The following is a 19,237-nucleotide window of genomic DNA, read 5'->3' as shown; positions in this document are numbered from 1 at the left end:
GGAAATCCACTGTTTCCCTAAAACATGTACACTCAATTGATGGTTGAAAAGTTGGGCAATTTGGAAAAGTAGATGGATCTCCCTGGAGTGTTCAAGAACTGGTTATGAGCTGCAGATTTTTCATTAATGGAATAGGTATGATTGACATAGTCTGAATTTGTGTATTTATTTATTTATTTATTTATTTATTTATTTCTCTATTTCTTTCTGTCTTTTTAAAAATTAGATTGCAAAAAACTATGAATAACAATGACTGATACACAGTTATTTTCATCCTATTCCAAGGAAAACAGTGAAAAAACAGAAGGTATTTGTTTTCTTTTTTCAACTTTATATAACTTGGTATTTTCTAAAACGCCTTTACTGTAAAATGTATCTTTTGATACATTTGTATGCTGTCCATATATTTCTTCTGGGCCTGTCTTTTGATATTATTTCTAATTTTGCTTTCCTATTTATTTACTTCTTATATAATCTCTGCCTGGCAATAAAACAAACCCCATTGGCTAAATGGATTCCTCCATACTGGTATGTCCAAAATCAAGGGATCTTTCAGAAGGGAAGAAACAGAAATTGCATTCTGTGAACAGATCTAGCCAATACTTTGATCAGCAAATGAATGATATTGACATTATTCCCTGTATAATCTAGCATTGCAGCCATGGTTGCTTGCATGAATCTGGCAATTATAATTTTGCCTCATAATTAGTGACCAGTTATGGGATAGACATACTTAGCTGACACGTATGATCATAGCCTTCCCGATCTGGGTACCCTCTGGATGTGTGGACTTCAATTCTCAGAATTCCCTAGTCAGTTTGTTCATTGCTAACAATTCAGGAGTTGAATTCTACCCTCAAGCTGGGGAAGGTTGATGTAGGCTATTATGAATATGCACATTTGGATTGGTAATATTAAGCCAGCTTTTTGACGGTAGTTTGTTAAACAAGTCATAATAGATAGGTTTACACATAATGCTCATACACATAATGAGTGAGTTTGCACATTATTCAAACCAAAAAAGTCAGTATAGTTTAGCCTTATGAATAAACAATGCAAGCAGAATGTCTACGTGTAGAGCTATCTAATTGTAGATATCACAAATATATTGAAAGATTAACAATATTTAAATATCCTGGATTTTTTTAGATATAAATGAAAATATTTCAGTAGGCATTCCCAACAAGCAACGTAGTTGTGCTGCTGTAAATACTCCAACTGCATGTGTTAATAAAGCCATTAATCACATACAAGATTTAGAAGTGAAACTGGAAGAATCCTTTCTGCAGGTAATATTTATTTGTATTGTTTTAGTTACTATATCCACCTTTCAAATAAGCTTTCTGAGGACAGTTTTAAAGTAAAAACTGTAGTATAAAATTTTCAAAAAAAGAAAAAAAATCAATATAACAGCAGAAAAAAAGTAATAGATGATAGAACAACATTAAAAAAAATTGACAGTGGATGTCAGAATATTTAGAAAATAAGAAGGTCTTTTTGCAGCAAAATGATATCAGAATACGCACATTTCAAGTTTTCCTGGAAAAATATTTCAGAACTAGGACACTACTTTCAAGGAGGCCCTTTTATTATCATTTCTTGCTGTCAATGAATCACTTAAAGGAGAACTTCCAAAAATAGCCTGACACATATATGTATTTGTACATGTCAGTCATCATGATCTCATGCAAGGCTCTAATGATAAATATTAATATTTCAAATATTATATGGTCACACAGACTGTATATGATGGGAATAGTAATCTGACATATCTGTAGGGCATTGTATTGGGGAAGATTTTTTTTTTTAATCATAAATATCCTGTCAGGCTCTTCATAACCACGTCAACTGAAATAAAGATTCTCAGAGAGTCTTCTCTAGCAAGATTTATTAAAAAGCTAATAGATACTTTTTTCTCTCTCTCATCACTATATAGTCTTTTTTGTATAATAAATTAATGGGTTTTTTTTTTAGCTATATAGGTTTTAATATAATAATAATACAGTTATATACAGTGGTACCTCGGGTCGCAAACGCTTCTGTTCATGACCAATTCGGGTCACGAACAGCACTGTTTGCAAAATTTTGCTTCCGTCCGTGAACTCCGCATCGGGTGACGAACAGGATCCGGGGCCATTTTCCCTGCCGTGACGTGGTCGTGGCTTCCTGTAGGGAGAGGGACTCTCCCTCCAAGCAATAACTGCCTCCCCACCCGCCTTCCTATCCTCCACGCCAGAAGTCGCCTCGAGCAAGGTTAGCGTTCTCTCTCTTTGTACTGCACTGTACTGTATTTTGTTTCATGTTTTTGTGGTTTTAAAAAAAAAATACATATGGTTCAGAACGGAATAACCGTAATTACATTGAACCTTATGGGAAAATTTGATTCGGGACGCGACCAAAATCGGTTGGTGACCAAATTCGGAGGGGTCAGAACGGATTAACCGTATTTACATTGAACCTTATGGGAAAGTTGATTCGGGTTGCGACCAATTTGGGTCGCGACCAGAGCTGCGGAATGAATTAAGTTCGTGACCCAAGGTACCACTGTATTTACATTGCTGTTTAATTTATATATAATAGCACAAATTACTAATTTTTTAAAACATATTTTGTTTGCAGTGGTTTTGAAGCTTACTGGTTGGAAGAGTAATGAGTATGATAGCGGAAATCTCAGCAGTGGGATTATTTTCACATTGAAACCCAATTTATCTTTTGAGTTCATTAGGGCAATTTTTTTTTCATTTTTTTCCTAGTGGCTTTTCATGCCTCTTCAAAATCCATTCCAAGGGATTTTCAAACATCCCAATCTGATCTATAGGAAAAAACAAAACAGGGATGTGTTCTGCCATATGTTGGATTTATAATATACTTCTCCATGAAGTCCAAAACTGGCCCTTCCAGAGCAACCCCAGCATTGACATTGAAATCAGTTAAGAAGCAACATCTATGTTACTACACACCATTATGTAAAATCACATCTGATAATTCCAGCATGGGATTATTATGAAATGTCAGGCAGGGGCACAGTATACTTAGGTATACTCTATACTCTTATGATTTCCTTACTGTCTCTGTACTTTGTATTGTCTGTCATGGTTACGATATTTTGATCATTTTTTTTTGGCTAGAGAACCTGTTTTCAAAAGAATGCTATTTGTTTTACATAAACATAGTTATATATAAACAACATAATTGTATACTAAAATCTAGTAAGTGAATATAGAGAAAAAGATAGTTGCAAAGAATATAATCAAAGAGAGCAGAGAATGGTTAAGATTAAAAGGGCAAGAAAAAATGTAGAGCAGTTTTGGTGGAAATAAAAGGTATGTTTTAGAAGTAGGTGGAAAAGACTAAACAAGGAGCCTCCAGCACAGTAAATAGATTTAAGTGTAAAACAGTTTGGTAGGACACTAAGTGAAGGAATGCTTAAGAAGTATTTAAGGGAATAAAAGTACCATGTCAAACAGTAGAATTGAAGGGAATGTTATAAATGTTAATGTTTAAGAAAAAGATCAGTGAAAAGGAACACATAAATGAACTCTTGAAAAATGGTAAGGGTGCAGGTTCTCTAAAACTGGAGAAATTTTAAAATAGGTACCGTGCTTTACTTATGGAGTGGCTATGTAACTTCTTTAACGTATATGTGAAGACAGCATTTGTATGCTGAAGATCAGAAGAATGCCACTTTATTCCCTTCCATAAAGAAAAAAGTAACCAGAGTGAATGTGAACATGAATATTATGGGGGGATTAGTCTGTAAATGTCCATAAAATAGTCTATAAATTAGTCCATAAATGGGTAGTTGTTTAGCAGTATTCTTATTGAAATAATATGAGAGCAACAGTGAGCAAATTTAAAACATGAAATTGCTGATAAAAAGGTAATGGATTGTATATATGTTGTGAGAAAAGAATGCTTGTGAAAAGAAGAAAAATTGCTATGTATGAGAGTGACAGGAGAAATTGAGTGAATGATTGCAAGTTATAAATTATGAAAAACTAGAGCAAGTGAATAAAATTATATACCTTAGTAAAATTTTTATTAAAAACGGGAAATGAAAAATTTCAAGATGTGCAAACGCAAGTAAGAAGGCAATAGGTAGAATGTGCTCTGATACAAGAACTGAAGGTTTGTCAAAAGAAGTGAAAATGTCTTTGCATAAAAGCATGTGCCTTTATTATATGGAAATGAGAGTTGGGTATGTGAAGAAAAGCTTTAAAATAAAGTAGTGTGGGAATGGGAATCTTACGAAGTACGTATGGTAAAACAGACAGGTAAAGATTGTTGCTAAATGAATGGAATGAATACAAAGGTGAGCGATAGTAAAAAAAAAAAAAAAAGTACATCGATGTGCTTTGGTCATAGAAATAATGAATTAAGTTTGAATTGCAAAACAAATATATGAAAGGAGTTAAGAGGGAGGGGAAGATCAAGAAAGTTGTGACTGGATGATGATATACCCTTAGAGGTAGAATTATAAGGCATTGAATAAATAGGTATATGGATGTGGTGGAAGCAAAAATAATTTGCAAGGATAGAAAGATATGGAGTGGTATAGTTAATGGTTTTGATATTGGTTAGCTTTAGATTTCTTTTGCTGTTCCCTTAACTTCTGTCAATAATTTTACTAGTACTTAATTCTTTCTGCATTTTGTATAATGTTGCTTACTCTGTAGGGGAAAAATATTATGATTATGTACGTATGCAGGAAAATCTAAGATGTACAAAATGTAATGTTTTAATGAAAATCTGATTTATGTTCACAGCATAAACTTTTATATAACTTGGAAAAACTTCCATGGTAAGAAAATTACATGTTTTGAATCAATAATTATTATAAATACTCTTCTAACTAAAATATAAACAGAAATACTTCCTTTACCATTCTGCGGGTTTAGACTTAAATCCTGTTACCAAAAAATTGGGCCAAGTCAGGATATGATATCAGGACAAAACATAATATTGTTTGAATATTGATTTTAATAACATTTAAATTCATTTCATTAAATATAAATACTATTATTACTTTCTGTGTATTTAATAATATCCTCTTTCTAGCACATTGAAAATTATCATACAATAAGGGTTTAGGGCTGAGGTGTCAGGGTCTATATCCATGGTTATGCATGCCATATGTTACATACTTTACTTTAAAATATAATAAGCAGAAAATATAAGCTCATTGTCCAAACAGATCACCATACTTTGTTTTCAGGGAATTAATAGAGGGATAGAATAGGTGAGCGAACTCTATCAATAACACCAAAATAAACTCTTAGTCTGTATGTACTTATTTGGCCTGAGATTAAAATGGAGAGATTAAGAGTTAAACCAATAGCATCCTAAAAGAATTGGAGACAGAAAATAGATCTGAAGTACCATACAGTGTTGGAAAGAAGATCCAAGACTATAATGCTGATTTATATTCCCAGGGATTTGGATGTTAATACTGTCAAAGAAACAGAAGACATATGTTTACCATTCTCTGCTGAAGTGAAGGCTGAACAGTCATTGTACTGGAAAAGTAATGTTGGTTAAATATTTACTTGCTTTTTCTTAATATTAGTGATGCTCAGACTGTTTAATTGTAATTATTTCCAGAGAACCATGAAATAATGGGAATGTTTGACAGCTACACTATTATTCAGTTTATAACTTAGATTTCAAAATGTTGAAACATTTCCAATAAAACAGTGCAAAAGAGAATCATTCTGTTGATTGGTATGTCACAAAAGTCCTTAATGCCTGATCTATCAAGGAGGCAAAGGAAATTGCATGGAGAGAAGGAATCACATCCCTATCTAGTGAAAGTGGAACACTACTTTAGATTCAGGTCTGTGCATCTACAGTGCTTCACATAGTGAAACTTCTCCACTTGCCACCACTGGCATTTACCAGAAAGGGTGGCTTCTGTCTTCTGAGAACAACAAAACCCACACCAGATAATTTACTGAACATAGTGTTCTTTCATCCCTGAGTAAAATCTAAAATACAATATTTTTTACACATTTTTCTATTCTTTATTCTGTATATTTTCAGCAGCATTCTCACAAATGATTGCAGTACATCCTGTTATCTTTTCCAGTCTTTTTGAAGCCATTGAGATAAAGCTAAATATTTTCTTAAAAACAAAATGTTAAAGCTTGAAATTGTTAAAATAATGTTCAAATTTTGACTTTTAGATCTTTTTTGTTTTAAATAAACTTTTGAATGAGCTAACTGTATCAATAACACCAAAATAAACTCTTAGTCTATATGTACTTAGTCCATATGTACAATAAGACTGAAAACTTATTGCTTAAAGACAGAGATAGTCCACATAAGAACGAATGACTAATTGAAAGCATTGAGTTTTATTTGTTTGAATTAGAATAACAACACCTATCTGAATTCAAGACTTTTGGAGACAGTCAACTTTTTTTTTTAAGAGAGGGAAAGTCTAAGTGCAACATTTCTTGAATTACTGAGATATACCTCCACCCCCCACCCCCTATAGTTTCATATTTAACTCCAGATATTTCATTAAACCTGTCCAAGTGAGTGGGACATTTCCCTATACTCTATGAATGAAACTGGCTGAAAGAAAGCTGCTAAGCCCTTTCATTTAAATTATGTGATAGTAGAAATGGCCAATGCTCTCAGATGAGCTCATGCTAGCCACAGTACTTTGCATTTAATCTGATTAGACTACTGCTGGTGACAGCTATCTTAATTCTGAATATTCAGAAGTTTTGGTCTTTTAAGATGTTATTGCATATATTATTTCAGCAGTAGAATAACACATAAAAAATCTAAATTGTATATAGATTTGCATACACAAACATTTTGTATAGGAATCTGAAATTTTGTGCATTAGTTTTTAGGATTGTGTGCTACATAGTAACATTAAAAATGAAACTTAAATTGTGCATTTTAGAGAGATGTGCTGTTACTATTTGCTTTTTTAATTGAAGATATTCAGCCTTTAAAGGAGAAAACAGCTGCTGTTGTAGCAGAAGTCACAGAGTTAATTATACGATTAGAAAATGAACGTAAAGATGCTGAAGAAGCCTTGGAGTTTGAGAAGCAACGTAAAAAAAACCTATACCGAAATTCAGATAAACTGTCATTTTGGAGACTACAACAGCTTCCCAAAGCTGTTCAAAAAGGTATGAAAAATTGCCATGTAAAGAAAAAAAGAATTAATTGATTCACTTGTGTGCCATCTTAGAACTTCTGGGGGAAAAAAATGAAATTACTATTCTGTTTTTTGGGAGCATTTGAAATAACTGTGATGAAATAATAGTCCAAGAGAGAGAATTATGTCGGCCTTTTTTTTTTTTAAACATACACTGAATTTAAAGAAAACCAATCCAATCTACCATGTCCAAAAGATCAAAACTTAGTATACTGCTCTTATTTGAAGCCGTATTTGCATTTATTTTCATATATTACAAAGTGAGTGTGTATGTTCATCAGGAAGATATTGTGACTATACCCTGGTCAATTTGCTTACTCCTTAGTAATCCATACATTGATAGCATTTTGTACATTATCCTGTCAATATAATCTCCAAAAGACACTAGAGAATATGTGTATAAATATGCTCACACATAGTATGAAGTTTAGTGCAAGGCTTTGTGGGCTTCTTTCCAGGCACTGAGCAAAATGTCAGTCAGTCCTTGGGGAATGTGTGTATTCTGACATCAGAGAACATGGGAGCAAAATTAATACACCCTGCTAGATCAGAATGCACAGTCCCTAAATAAAGAATTTCATTTTTAAAATATTACTGCAAGTATAGTTAAACTTACTGAAGGATTCTGTGAGGGAGCATGTATAGTTCCATGAGGTTCTCATAAGTGATTTCAGAATGAGAGATAGTCTTTTGCACTCCACTTGAGTTTTGTTATATGTGGTAGAATTTTGAAAATACTTAATGAAATAAAAACCAATTTAGCATTAAAATATTGTGTTATAACACTCAGAGTTTAATTAGGGTAAAATTGTATAAGTGAACATTAAATTCATATGAATATGGTACTAAAGTGACATTTTCTGCACAAACCATTTCTTCATAGTGGTTTGTCACTACTTGGTAAAACAGGATTTCTTTCCAAGGCAATTTAAGATGTACAGTACATTCCTCTCTTGCGTACACACATATTTGTAGAGCACGTTGCTTTATAGGAACGGCCCTAATACACCTGGCCTCCATACAAAATTCACAGCTCTGCTGTTTTTTAATCATTGTTTCAGTTCATGAAATTAAACGATATCACCACCAACATTAATTGGTAGTCATTACTTCACCTTCCTCCTTGCTGTTTGTGCAGAAATCTCTTTTGTTTAAATGTTTTTCTTAAATTTAGCAACTTATTCTTCTTTAATCCCAAAAGAGGGATATTAATACACTGTACTTGATGAGAGTGTATTAATATCCCTCTTTTGTGTCAAATTTATCACAAATCGCATGCAATGAATGGTTATACTATGCACATTCCCATTTTTTAAATTAATATATTTTTGCTTCAGTTTTGACTATAGGTGCCACTTACATTTTCTTGTGATTAGTTGGAGGCTTGACCACAGGCTAGGTACACTGAGCAGACAACATTCATAGTTCTGCAGATATACACACGTACTCTAATGGATTAACGAAATTATGCTTATTTATTTACTGTATTTATTTATTTCCAATATTTCTATCCCAATCCTAACAGATTCTGTATAGGTAACAACAAAATAAAACATATAATACCAAAACAAAGGTCTGAATCCTCACTGAAAAGGTTCCAGATCATCTGTATCCTCTGGAATCTTCTGTAGTTGATTTGCCATCACTTTTTCAGTAACATTTTCCAAGAAGTAGAGTTGGAGATTTAGCAAAAGTTGCCAAGCATAGGCAGGTCAAAGGAGGACTTCTTCAGTATCTTAGTAGGAGAACATAGAAAATCCTGCTGATATGTTCAGTTTTCTAAGGCCTATTGAAGGTTATGCATATTGAACAGTGTTCAAAACAATGTCTAGAAATGTACATTCTGCAAGGTTTAGGAAATTATTATTCATTATGCTTGGCAAATGCAAAATCCAGATGAGATGGGCTCCAGGTATATGCTCTCTGGAGCTGTGAGATAGTAACCATTACTTACAGGAAATAATTCAGGATGCTATCTTCATAAGTCATTTTGTCTTCAGATGTTGAAATGTTAGTGGATATGTGAGATTTGACTTCTTTTCTGGAAATTGCTGTTGCCTATTTTTTAAAAAATTAATCTGAGTATTCCAGCAGTATAGCACGGGTGATTCTTTATATCTGTGGTGATAACCATATCAGAAAAAAGTTGAAACAGAAATAACAATCAGACCTTTAGCTTCTTATTTATATGTATTGCTGAAAAGTAATTTATCATAGACTACTATACAATATGGACATTAATTTTCTTCAGAAAGTGACAATCACAGCATTGTATATAGGCAGATGATATAAAATTATCTTTTGAAGGGAAATGTACATATATTTCGCAATGTAGCAACTTGTTATATATTTAAACTTAAAAGCAATAGTTATCATTTTCTTGTAATAAATAGTTTCTTTTATATTTTGCAGAATGGGAGAAATGTTTGCAAGATATTACAGAATTACAGTGGCATTTTGAACAAAAAAATGAGCAATTACAGGATGCACTAAACCAACTGACAAAAATAGAGGCAGCTAATTCAGTGATCCAGAAGCAGATAAACTTCATGAAGAAATACAGCCCTCTGCTGGAAGAAAAGCTATGTCATGAAGATGATTCTATGAAAGGAGTAAAAACATTATTTGTGGAGGTAAAGGGGTTCAATATTTTAATTGTATTTCTTTTGGGTTAGAACGTGCCCATTTTAAATTTCTGTGCCTAATAGTAATGCTATATATCTAAATATGAAGAAATGTGAAAAAAATAACACAGTATCCATGCTTTTCATTTTTGAGGATGAAAAATAAGCATATGATTTGTTATGAAATCAAAAGGTAGTTTTATTATAGCAGTATACAGGCTTGGTCAACTGTTCAGAATATAAATATGAGATTAAATATTAAAATAGAAGTATAATATTAATATTGATTACATCCAATCATGATTTTCTCTATAAAAAAAGCCCTATAAAAATCAAAAAGTTACCTGCAAGTTTTACTCCTTGAGTCTACAAAGTTTTCACTTTGATATGTAGTATCTTCCTTATAGAAATTGCAGTCTTTGTTTTGCACATGAAATTGTGGTTGTAATTTCTTTTTTAATTAACTGAGTTGTTTTATTGTTTAATGCTTTTAATTTTTTGTCTGCTGCCCAGAGTCACAGTGGCAAGATGGGCGGCCACTGTGAAACAAATAAATAAATAAATGCAAGTAGTGGCTTAATAAAGGCAAGCCTAATGTTTTCATTATTAGATTCTCAATAGCTATATTAGAAACTTCATTATATTAAGCCTAATTCTTAATGGTTGAGGTGTTGACTGAATCTTTACCCATGGAATTCTTGAGTTTTGGAATCTTGGAACAATTGTAGAACAAAAGGCTGTTTTGGCTCTGTTGTTAGTAGCTCCATCCTGTTATAAAAACCTACTGTTTATGAAACTGCTTCATTCAAAGCAAAATAAAACATATGGTTTAGGATGTTGTCTCCTGGAATTGGGTTGGATTTACTTAATTTAGAAATTACATACTAATTGGATTATCAGCAGCAGCATATCACAGACGTGCACACACACATGTGCACTGCATCAGCTGATTTTATAAACCCTTCATTATGGTTATTAAGACATCAGTATGGTTTGTTAAAAGAAATATGTAAGGTAATCTGCATGAATATCCATATTTAATGTATGAGAAAATTCTAAGATTCTGAGTGGTCATGTCTGTAAGAGGAAAAAAAGAAATTCAAGTTTTGTAATAATACCATGGGTGTCCATGAAGGGGACAAAGGGGAGCAAATGACAATACGAGTGTCTCGATGTTGTCACGCAAATGCCACAAATCTGGCAAATGCCATAAGTAATAGTGACATTTGTAGGATGATGTTATTGCATATATGTTGTTTTAGCACTATTGTGGTTTGTTACTGGCTATTTGCAAAAAGGTTTGTACAGATATTAATTAAAAGTATTAAGCATGTCTTAATTCTTTAAGCTTGATGCTACAGCTATAATCACATATGTTATTTTAGATAGTAGCAATTGGATTGTTTATTTGATTTGTTATCTCCAAACCATGATTCTGCAAAAAACTTTTGGGGATACAGAAAATACAATAAAATAAAAAGGGAGTTAATTTTTACCAGATAAATACATTCAGATGATAAATTCACAATATGTTAGTGAGATAAAAATGTGAAGTAAGACACTGATAATTTCATTATAGTACTGTAGATTAGTATAGGCTACCTCTTTTAAATTCTTTGTATTAGGCTATTTGGTCATAGTCCTCATTCTCTGTGGCCAAGGGAAAGACTCTAATTTCTTTTTGGAAAAAAAATCCTCAGTTAAGTATACAGATTTCCTAAAGAAACTTACATGCATGTCTACAGTGTTATGGTACTCCCATTAAACTAAGTTGGTTTGTTTTAGGGAATCAGATAAAGGAATTATGAAAGAATGCAAAATTAAAATATTATCTCATATGGTACTTGAGTATTGTTATTATCATACTCTTTGTGATATTTTTAGTTTTACATTGTAAATTAATTTTGAAAGGCAAAAACTCGATATGATACTGTTCATCAGAAATATTTGGAAGTGCAAACATTGCATGAAGAAATCAAAGAAGAATGTGAAAAGAAAAGGCTATATATGTTGGAGCAAATAGAAGCTGATGAGATTACATTAAAGCGTCTTATGTAAGCGTATTTTAATTTTCTAAGATAATTATTCTTTATGTGAACTCCATTTATACATAGGAAACATGAGTTTCAGATAACAGATCTTGATTCTTTTGGAAAGCTGTGTTGTTTTTATATAGCACCATCTATATAGGTAAGCTGATTCACTGTCTGTTTTGTAAAGAACAGCTATGACAAATGCCTCTCCCAAGGGAAAAGAATTGAAGTACTATATGGTTAAGGAGAGGAAGAAATCGTGATTATCTCAGTGATATGTGCTTTGTTCTAGGCAGATGGTCTAAAGTTTTCCAGAAAAAAGGTGATTTTATTTATTATGTATTAATTTGTTTGAGCTATATCCAGCCACTTCTTGAGGTTCTCAAGATGGCTTACAGAGGGATCTCCTTTTGTTTTATTCCCATAACAACAAACATGGAAAATAGGTTGGAGTTGGATAGTTGGAATGGAAAAGTAAGGCAATAATTTGTTGGTTCGTGAGAATAGGAGAAATAGTAGAGCTTTTGCTAAACGGAAGGGAAGAAGATGATACAGTAGTGCTGGGGAGGATCAATTAAGGAATTAATTTCAGCTAACATGCTAACAGCCAAAGCTTGTGGAATTTTCTTGTAGCCAGAAATGAATCAAGAATAAATTCTGGAACATAAAAAACAGTATCTTGCACTCTGTGCAGGAGGGAGCAAAGGCATAAGGAAGATTAGATGGGCCAGTGGATCTGCCATGCTGAGTTATTGACAGCAGTTGAAGGGGAAGGGAGGAAGTTAGTGCAGTATGCCAAGCTGGTTGCTTCTGGGGGGAGGAGGAGAAAGAAGGAGCAATACATACCAGTCTTGCCCTTCTATCCCTTCCTCATCTGCCACAGTTGATATCTTTGGCTTTTCCTAGCTCTTCCCCTCCTCTGAAACACTCCTGCATCAGTTTTGTTCAGTGCATGAACCAATAAATCTCAAATGTATGTTTCATTTCAGGCATGAACCAGCCAACAAGGACTGTTTTGTGTACAGAATGTTTTGCGCATTCCTAGTTATTATATAGAAAAAACCCTCATTTATCAGTGATGGTACTCATAATTTAAGTGATATCTCTAATTACAACAAAACCTTTCTCTGCCTTAGGAGCATAATTTCTCTTCATATGACATGTTACAATGTTAGTGTTGTGCCTAGCAGTTCTCCTTAATTGTACATCATTGTAGTTTATCAAAAGAAGGAATTTACAATCAGAAGTTCCTCACCATAGTATAATGAAGTTTCAATGAATGTCTGGATTGAATCCTATCTACTAGGAGCAGAGTTCTGCTCATGGAACAGAGCCTTCTTCTTATCCTTTCTTGATGCCTGTTTTTTCCAATGGCAAAAAAGCCCCTGCTCCTGTATATTGTAGGATCTTCCACACAAGAAGGATGGCAAAATCACCAAGAATTGATTACCTGCCATTATACAAGAAGAAGCTAATTTAACCAGCTAGTATATTGGCAGTATTGACCTGGAAATAGTTCTGCATTCTACTTTTCTAGGACGCTTTTTAGAATATAAAATACATACAATATTTGCTGTTAGTGAGCAAATCCAGAATTCTTTCTGCTGCTCTCTGTCCTCTCTTATTAGCTTCCAGTATATAATGCTAAACTTTATTACACTGCAAAAGTATTCGTTGGCTAAGCTGACTGACAAGAAACTAAGACTGCAGAAACTTGTGAACTGTAAATCATATGAAAATTAATGGGATTTTCATCAACATGCTTAGGCTTACATGGTATGTTAGATGTCAGAACTTAAGAAAGTAGTATTGCTACTTTTACTAGTGGTGTAAGAGATGAATGCAATTATTATAAAGAGATTGATAGTACGGCAATTATCAATAAATGTTCACTTGATCTTTAATACATTTGGAGAAATAGACCACTTGATTCTTGCTGCTTTTTAGGGATGAGTTAAAAGAAACTGACATTTTTTATACTGACTTCAATAATAAGATAAATGGATTGAGGGAGGAAATACTGGAAAATGAAAATCGCCTTGAAGAACTAATCAAGCAAGAAGCAGATACAAAAGCTGATTTAAAGTCTTGGCATGATAAAGTGAGTTTTAAATATTAAGTGCAAAGCATGAAATTCTCAAAAATGTAATAGCACATGAAATCCTATGATTTTGTCTATTAAAAACTTAGGCAACTTGCAATCACACTAATAAATGTGTTACATAGTACAGTGAAAATATTTAATTAAAAATTGCATACATTCTATCTTGCAAATTCCGGCATCAGTACCCAGCATGTTTTAGCAACTGGGGCCTACAGATCCCTGAAGGTTCCACTGGGGCTAACATCATCCCTGTTTATCACTCTCCAGGATGAGTGTCATTAAGTTGTTATATATGACAAATTATCAAGGACACAGTCTTGTTTAGGAATAAGTCCCACTGCATTTAGTGGGATTTCCTAGTAAACATCTATTGGAATATACTTTTAGTCCTCTATAATTTTAATATTAATATAATTTTGATATTGAAATTGTAACTTCCCATGAATGGAACTAGCTAGCTAAAATACCCTATCAAAAGTGAGGAGGCAACATACAGTTATTTCCTTTTCTCCCTGCTGTACAGGGCTGAGGGAACTCACCTGAGTAATATAGGAAGGAGCTGCATGAGGAAAGAAAACTGATAATCTCCTCAGTTCACTTGCAAAACCCTTTTCTCACTTTGTCAGTGTCCTTCTGTGAATGGAAGGAAGGACAATTCAGGATTCAAGATAGGTACAAACATATGTTTGTATAAAGTCATAACCTTATCTAGTCCAGCATTGCTTCCTCAGTGGCAGTAAGCACAATAATACTATCTCATTCATATTCTTCAGCAACTGCTATTCAAAGGCATATTGCTCTGATTATCTCAGACCTTGCAGAGCTGGGAAAGGTCCAGAATAGAGTTATAAAAGTGACCAAAAAGCTTGAGCAACTCTCTGAGAAAATGCTATAACTTCAGGAACATTTTAGCTTGGGACAAATGTAGATCAGAAGATTTATACACGTATAACCTTTGTTATATATGTATAAAATTATGCATGATGTAAAAAAATGAATAAAGATAAAATATCTATAAGTGCCTGGGGTCATCCAATAAAGCTAAATGATGAGAGATTCAAAACTAAGAAAAGGAAATCCTTCACACAGATCATAGTTAAGCTATGTGATTTATATGCATAAGATATAGTGATAGTCATCAATTTAGATCAAGTTTGAAGAGGATTATATGAATTTATAGAAGATATGGCCTTTACTTTACTAGTTCTTATCATATTTTGAATTCCAACATGCATATAATTAGGCTCCCTTTGCCTCCTTGTATAATTACTTTCATTTATATTCTTTCATCAAGATCCATCATGCTCACCACAATTCATCTTAATTTTTTAAAGAATATTTTGCTAGTCCTTTCATCTTTCATTTTTCCATTTTATGTATACACTTATGATGCTAAATATATCATAGAGATTTTTTAAAAACTGGTTGTCTTTGCAGACAATAGTGTTTTCTTTGGGTTTTTTGGTAGACTATAATAATCTTATTGTGAAGTATATTTGTGGTACTGTTTCAAGTTAATGTTAATTAAATAATGTATTTTTAATATTAGGAAAAGCGTTTGAACTTGAAAATTTCCAGACAAGAAAATGAAAATAAAGAACTGCTAGAGAAATTTTTTGAAGAGGTGAAGAATATGGAAAGCTCTGTAAGTTTTAAGATGCATATACAGTACATAAAAATATTTTTCCATTCAACTCATGTCAGTATTTTCATAATTGTTTATGTTATAATCTGTAGAAATCCAGTAAAGAGTCTGATCTACAAATACTGAAGGATAAGCTTGCGAGTGATCTTCAACAAATAATGTATTTGCACAATGAAAACAAATATCTTAAAAATGAAAATGCAGGCTTTATGCAAAAATTCAAAGAGAGGTAAGTGGTGCTATGTTAACAACCAATATGCTTACATTCTGAATAACACAATTCAACAGTATTATTTTGTTTTTAGCCTTTTTATTCTCACTGAAGACATAGGACATTCACTTGAGCTATATATAAATTAATTTGGAAAGATAACTGATTTTGGTCGAACTTCTCCAAAATCTGAATTAGCCTAACCTCAGGTACTAGTACTAAACTGATAAATTATAACTTAAATAAGGAAGTTTTTCAGACATTTTCAAAAGATGTATTATCCCATCCAAATACACAAAGCCTCTTTGCCAATACTAAGATGATGGGAAATGGGGCAGGGGAGAGAGCAAAGAGATTAGAAGGAGCTAAAGAGAACACTGTGGTAGCAACAGACTAATTTTGCTTCATCTCAGACTTAACAAGAATAATTATAAACTCCTTGGAATAAGCAACAGTGAAGATACCAATGTAGATACAAAATGGCCATTTAGGAATCTCATACAACTGATTAATTCTTAGGCTAATTAATACTAATTAATTTTAGTAGATTAAAGCCTATGTTTGCTTAGTAAGCAATAATTAATACAAATATTGAAATGATACAATAATAATTGTTTAAATGTATGTTCTGTTCCTAAGAAAAATATCCACAACTGATCTATAAATCTCAAATGAACAGCATTACTTAAAGGATTTTTTAAAACTACTTCCAGTTCTTAGGTAAATTTCTAAACTGGCAGCCAGAGTACATATGTTAAGTTTGAGTTTGTATTTAACATGTCAACTTTGCCATTTTCCTAGAAATTGCAGGACAAGAGTGAGACTTGAATCGCAATGCAGTTGGAGGTGTCATTTAACCCAACCGAAGCTACTTCATACTATGAGAGCTTATTTGAATAGCAATATAGCAAAATAGCAAAAATATTAAATATTACATACATAATACATTATTACATTTCATACAGTGCTATTGTGGCTGCAATGGACTTTATATGCTCTGCACCTCTCTCCAATCAAATAAAAAAAGTAATTGCATTTTTGACTAATGCTAATGTTTATATATATGTATGTACGTAAGTATGTATATGTATTTTTCTCTGTGGAAAAACCTCTTTAATAAAAATTATTTATATATATATATATATATGCTAATGTTTATTAATATATATATATATATATGCTAATGTTTATATATATATATATATATATAAATAATTTTTATTAAAGAGGTTTTTCCACAGAGAAAAAACAATACAAATTTTAAGTTAAAGATAAGAGAAATAGAGAAAAGTAATAGAAAAGTGAAAAAGAAATAAAGAACAAGAGATAGAAAAGAAGAAAAAGAAAAAAAGAATAATAAAGATTTTTCTGATCTTCTTAACATTATAAATATATTTATATTTTACTCTCTAACATCAGAGTTTCCTTCTTTCCATAACCTGTCCTTTCTAAGCATCAAATCCATAAATCATCAGTTCATTTTTTTCTTTTTTCAGTAAAAAGTCCATAAGGGGTTTCCACTCACTAATTAATGCTAATATTTCTTTAAGCTACATTTAATATATCCATTTAGGTTCAGTATTTTGGCTTAAACTCTCAGTGTGTGTATTTGTATGTATGTGTGTAGTATGTGTGTTTGTTAAAATAAGATAGCAGCTAAACATGTCTTGGTAAATTTCCCTGGAAACTTACTCATACCACAGTTTTAAAAAATGTTTTTTAACTGCACACATCAGATTGCAAAAGAAACGGAGTATTTAAATGATGGAATATATACATTCTAGTCAAGAATAAATTAGGCCAAATATGATATACAGAAAAATACAAGTCAGACATAGGCATACAGTGAAGGTACAAGTCAGACATATAAGTGTGAAAGACATTTGAAGAGGGATAATATGTATAGTATTTATATCTTAATAGACGAAACATAGAACAAGGTAGGAAAAATGGCGCCATTAGATTTTAGAGGAATGTACAGATATATTGGGAATTATGGTGGAAGAGAACAAGTGGGACATGGTAATCTAGTATTAAAATTGGTGCCACTTTGCACATCGAAGTGTCAAACTAGAAATCTTAAGAGAGCAACAAATTTGTTAGACCATTATCTAACAAAAATATTCCCAAGATTTGCTTCTATACCAGAGGAGATAGTGTAATACTTGAAAAGGAGACAGCGTAATACCAACTTTTTAAAAATTATATGGAAGAAATTCGGGAAAATACAGACATGTGAGCGGAATGCCTATTCTGAATAAATTAGTGGAAACCATTATTAAAGATAAAATTATCAAAACAGAGTTACACATCAGTATGTTTTGTGAAGTTAGTCAATAGTGAGTTCATATATTTTCCTGAGACATGGCTTGTTTTAACCATACTTTGCTGAAAATGCTATGGTGGTGGATTAATGCATAATGTTAAGCCATAAATCATGGTTTGATACTATTCTGTGAGATCAACTCTGGAGGAAACTAGCTACCATCTTGCTATTAAACTAGCTAATAATGCTATTACACCTTGGCCTAACCACTCAAGTAAAGGGTAATATCCTTGGTGATTTAACTAAATCCATTTTTACCAGCAAAGGTGTAAAGCAAGGCTGTATCCTCGCCCCAGTATTATTCAACTTTTACATTAACAATATTGTTGAGATGTTTGCTAAACCAGAATTCTATTCTCCCTCCCTTGCCCACTGCCCCATTTTTATTCTCCTTTATGCTGATGTTGCAGCCATAATGTCTAACCCAAGTAGGCCTCTGAAGATGCCTTAAAGCTCTATCACTACTCCAAAACAAAAGTACTGCCATTCTCTAGGAAATGCTTTAAGGCCCCAATTAGATGGACGATCAACAGCAAAAACATCAAACAGGTGAAATCCTTTAAATATATAGGTGTCTATTTTCAATCTTCTACCTGCTGGTCTACTCAAACAAGAGAGCTTCTAACAAAAGCCCAAAAAATATCCCTTGCAATTGCTACATTTTGTCCATAACAATTATGTCCCAGCAGCTATTAAACTAATTAAAGCCAAAGTTTTGGGTTTGATGCTATATGGTGCTCAGTTATATATTGATAAGGAGTCTCCTAGTTTAGAAGCAATCCAATCAAAGTTCTTGAAAATGTTACTTACAACTTCCTTATTCAACTTCCAGTGCTCTAAGATGATTAGAATTAGGCTGGATTTCCCTTGGGGCCCAATTAAGACTTAGTGGTCTTAGATTCTGCCTGAAGCAAGTCTATTAGGGAACTTCCTTAGTCCATCTTACCTTGCTGAATAGGTTCTCTTCCAACTAAGAAGACAAATTAATGACAGGGCATATTGTGGTCCCACCCTGTCAGCACTGCTTTGGGACTTGAAAAAAACCCTGGCTGAACTAAAGCAGAGGATTTGGGTCTTAGATATCCAAAATAATAGCGCCTTTTATAGCACAATCTTT

General features: G+C 32.7%; 1 protein-coding gene across 1 annotated transcript in view; it reads left to right on the top strand.

Moving 5' to 3' along the window:
• The first annotated feature begins 249 nt into the window (after positions 1–249).
• Positions 250–19,237, top strand: part of CCDC178 (coiled-coil domain containing 178) — a 157,497-nt gene continuing 138,509 nt past the window's right edge. Inside the window, exons 1-10 of the mRNA XM_088130764.1 lie at positions 250–307; positions 1,150–1,289; positions 4,767–4,801; positions 5,433–5,533; positions 6,954–7,148; positions 9,590–9,810; positions 11,713–11,855; positions 13,782–13,935; positions 15,488–15,583; positions 15,676–15,812. Of these exons, the coding sequence (XP_087986890.1) occupies positions 250–307; positions 1,150–1,289; positions 4,767–4,801; positions 5,433–5,533; positions 6,954–7,148; positions 9,590–9,810; positions 11,713–11,855; positions 13,782–13,935; positions 15,488–15,583; positions 15,676–15,812 (1,280 nt within the window). The remainder of the gene's footprint in view (positions 308–1,149; positions 1,290–4,766; positions 4,802–5,432; positions 5,534–6,953; positions 7,149–9,589; positions 9,811–11,712; positions 11,856–13,781; positions 13,936–15,487; positions 15,584–15,675; positions 15,813–19,237) is intronic.

The sequence above is a fragment of the Python bivittatus genome, unplaced genomic scaffold (assembly GCF_059951505.1).
Source record: "Python bivittatus isolate LINGU-HERP-01145 unplaced genomic scaffold, Pbiv_v1 ctg000840_np1212, whole genome shotgun sequence".
NCBI classification, from domain to species: Eukaryota; Metazoa; Chordata; class Lepidosauria; order Squamata; family Pythonidae; genus Python; species Python bivittatus.
Note: the sequence above shows the minus strand (reverse complement) of the source record. Positions and strands in the feature narration are given on the sequence as shown.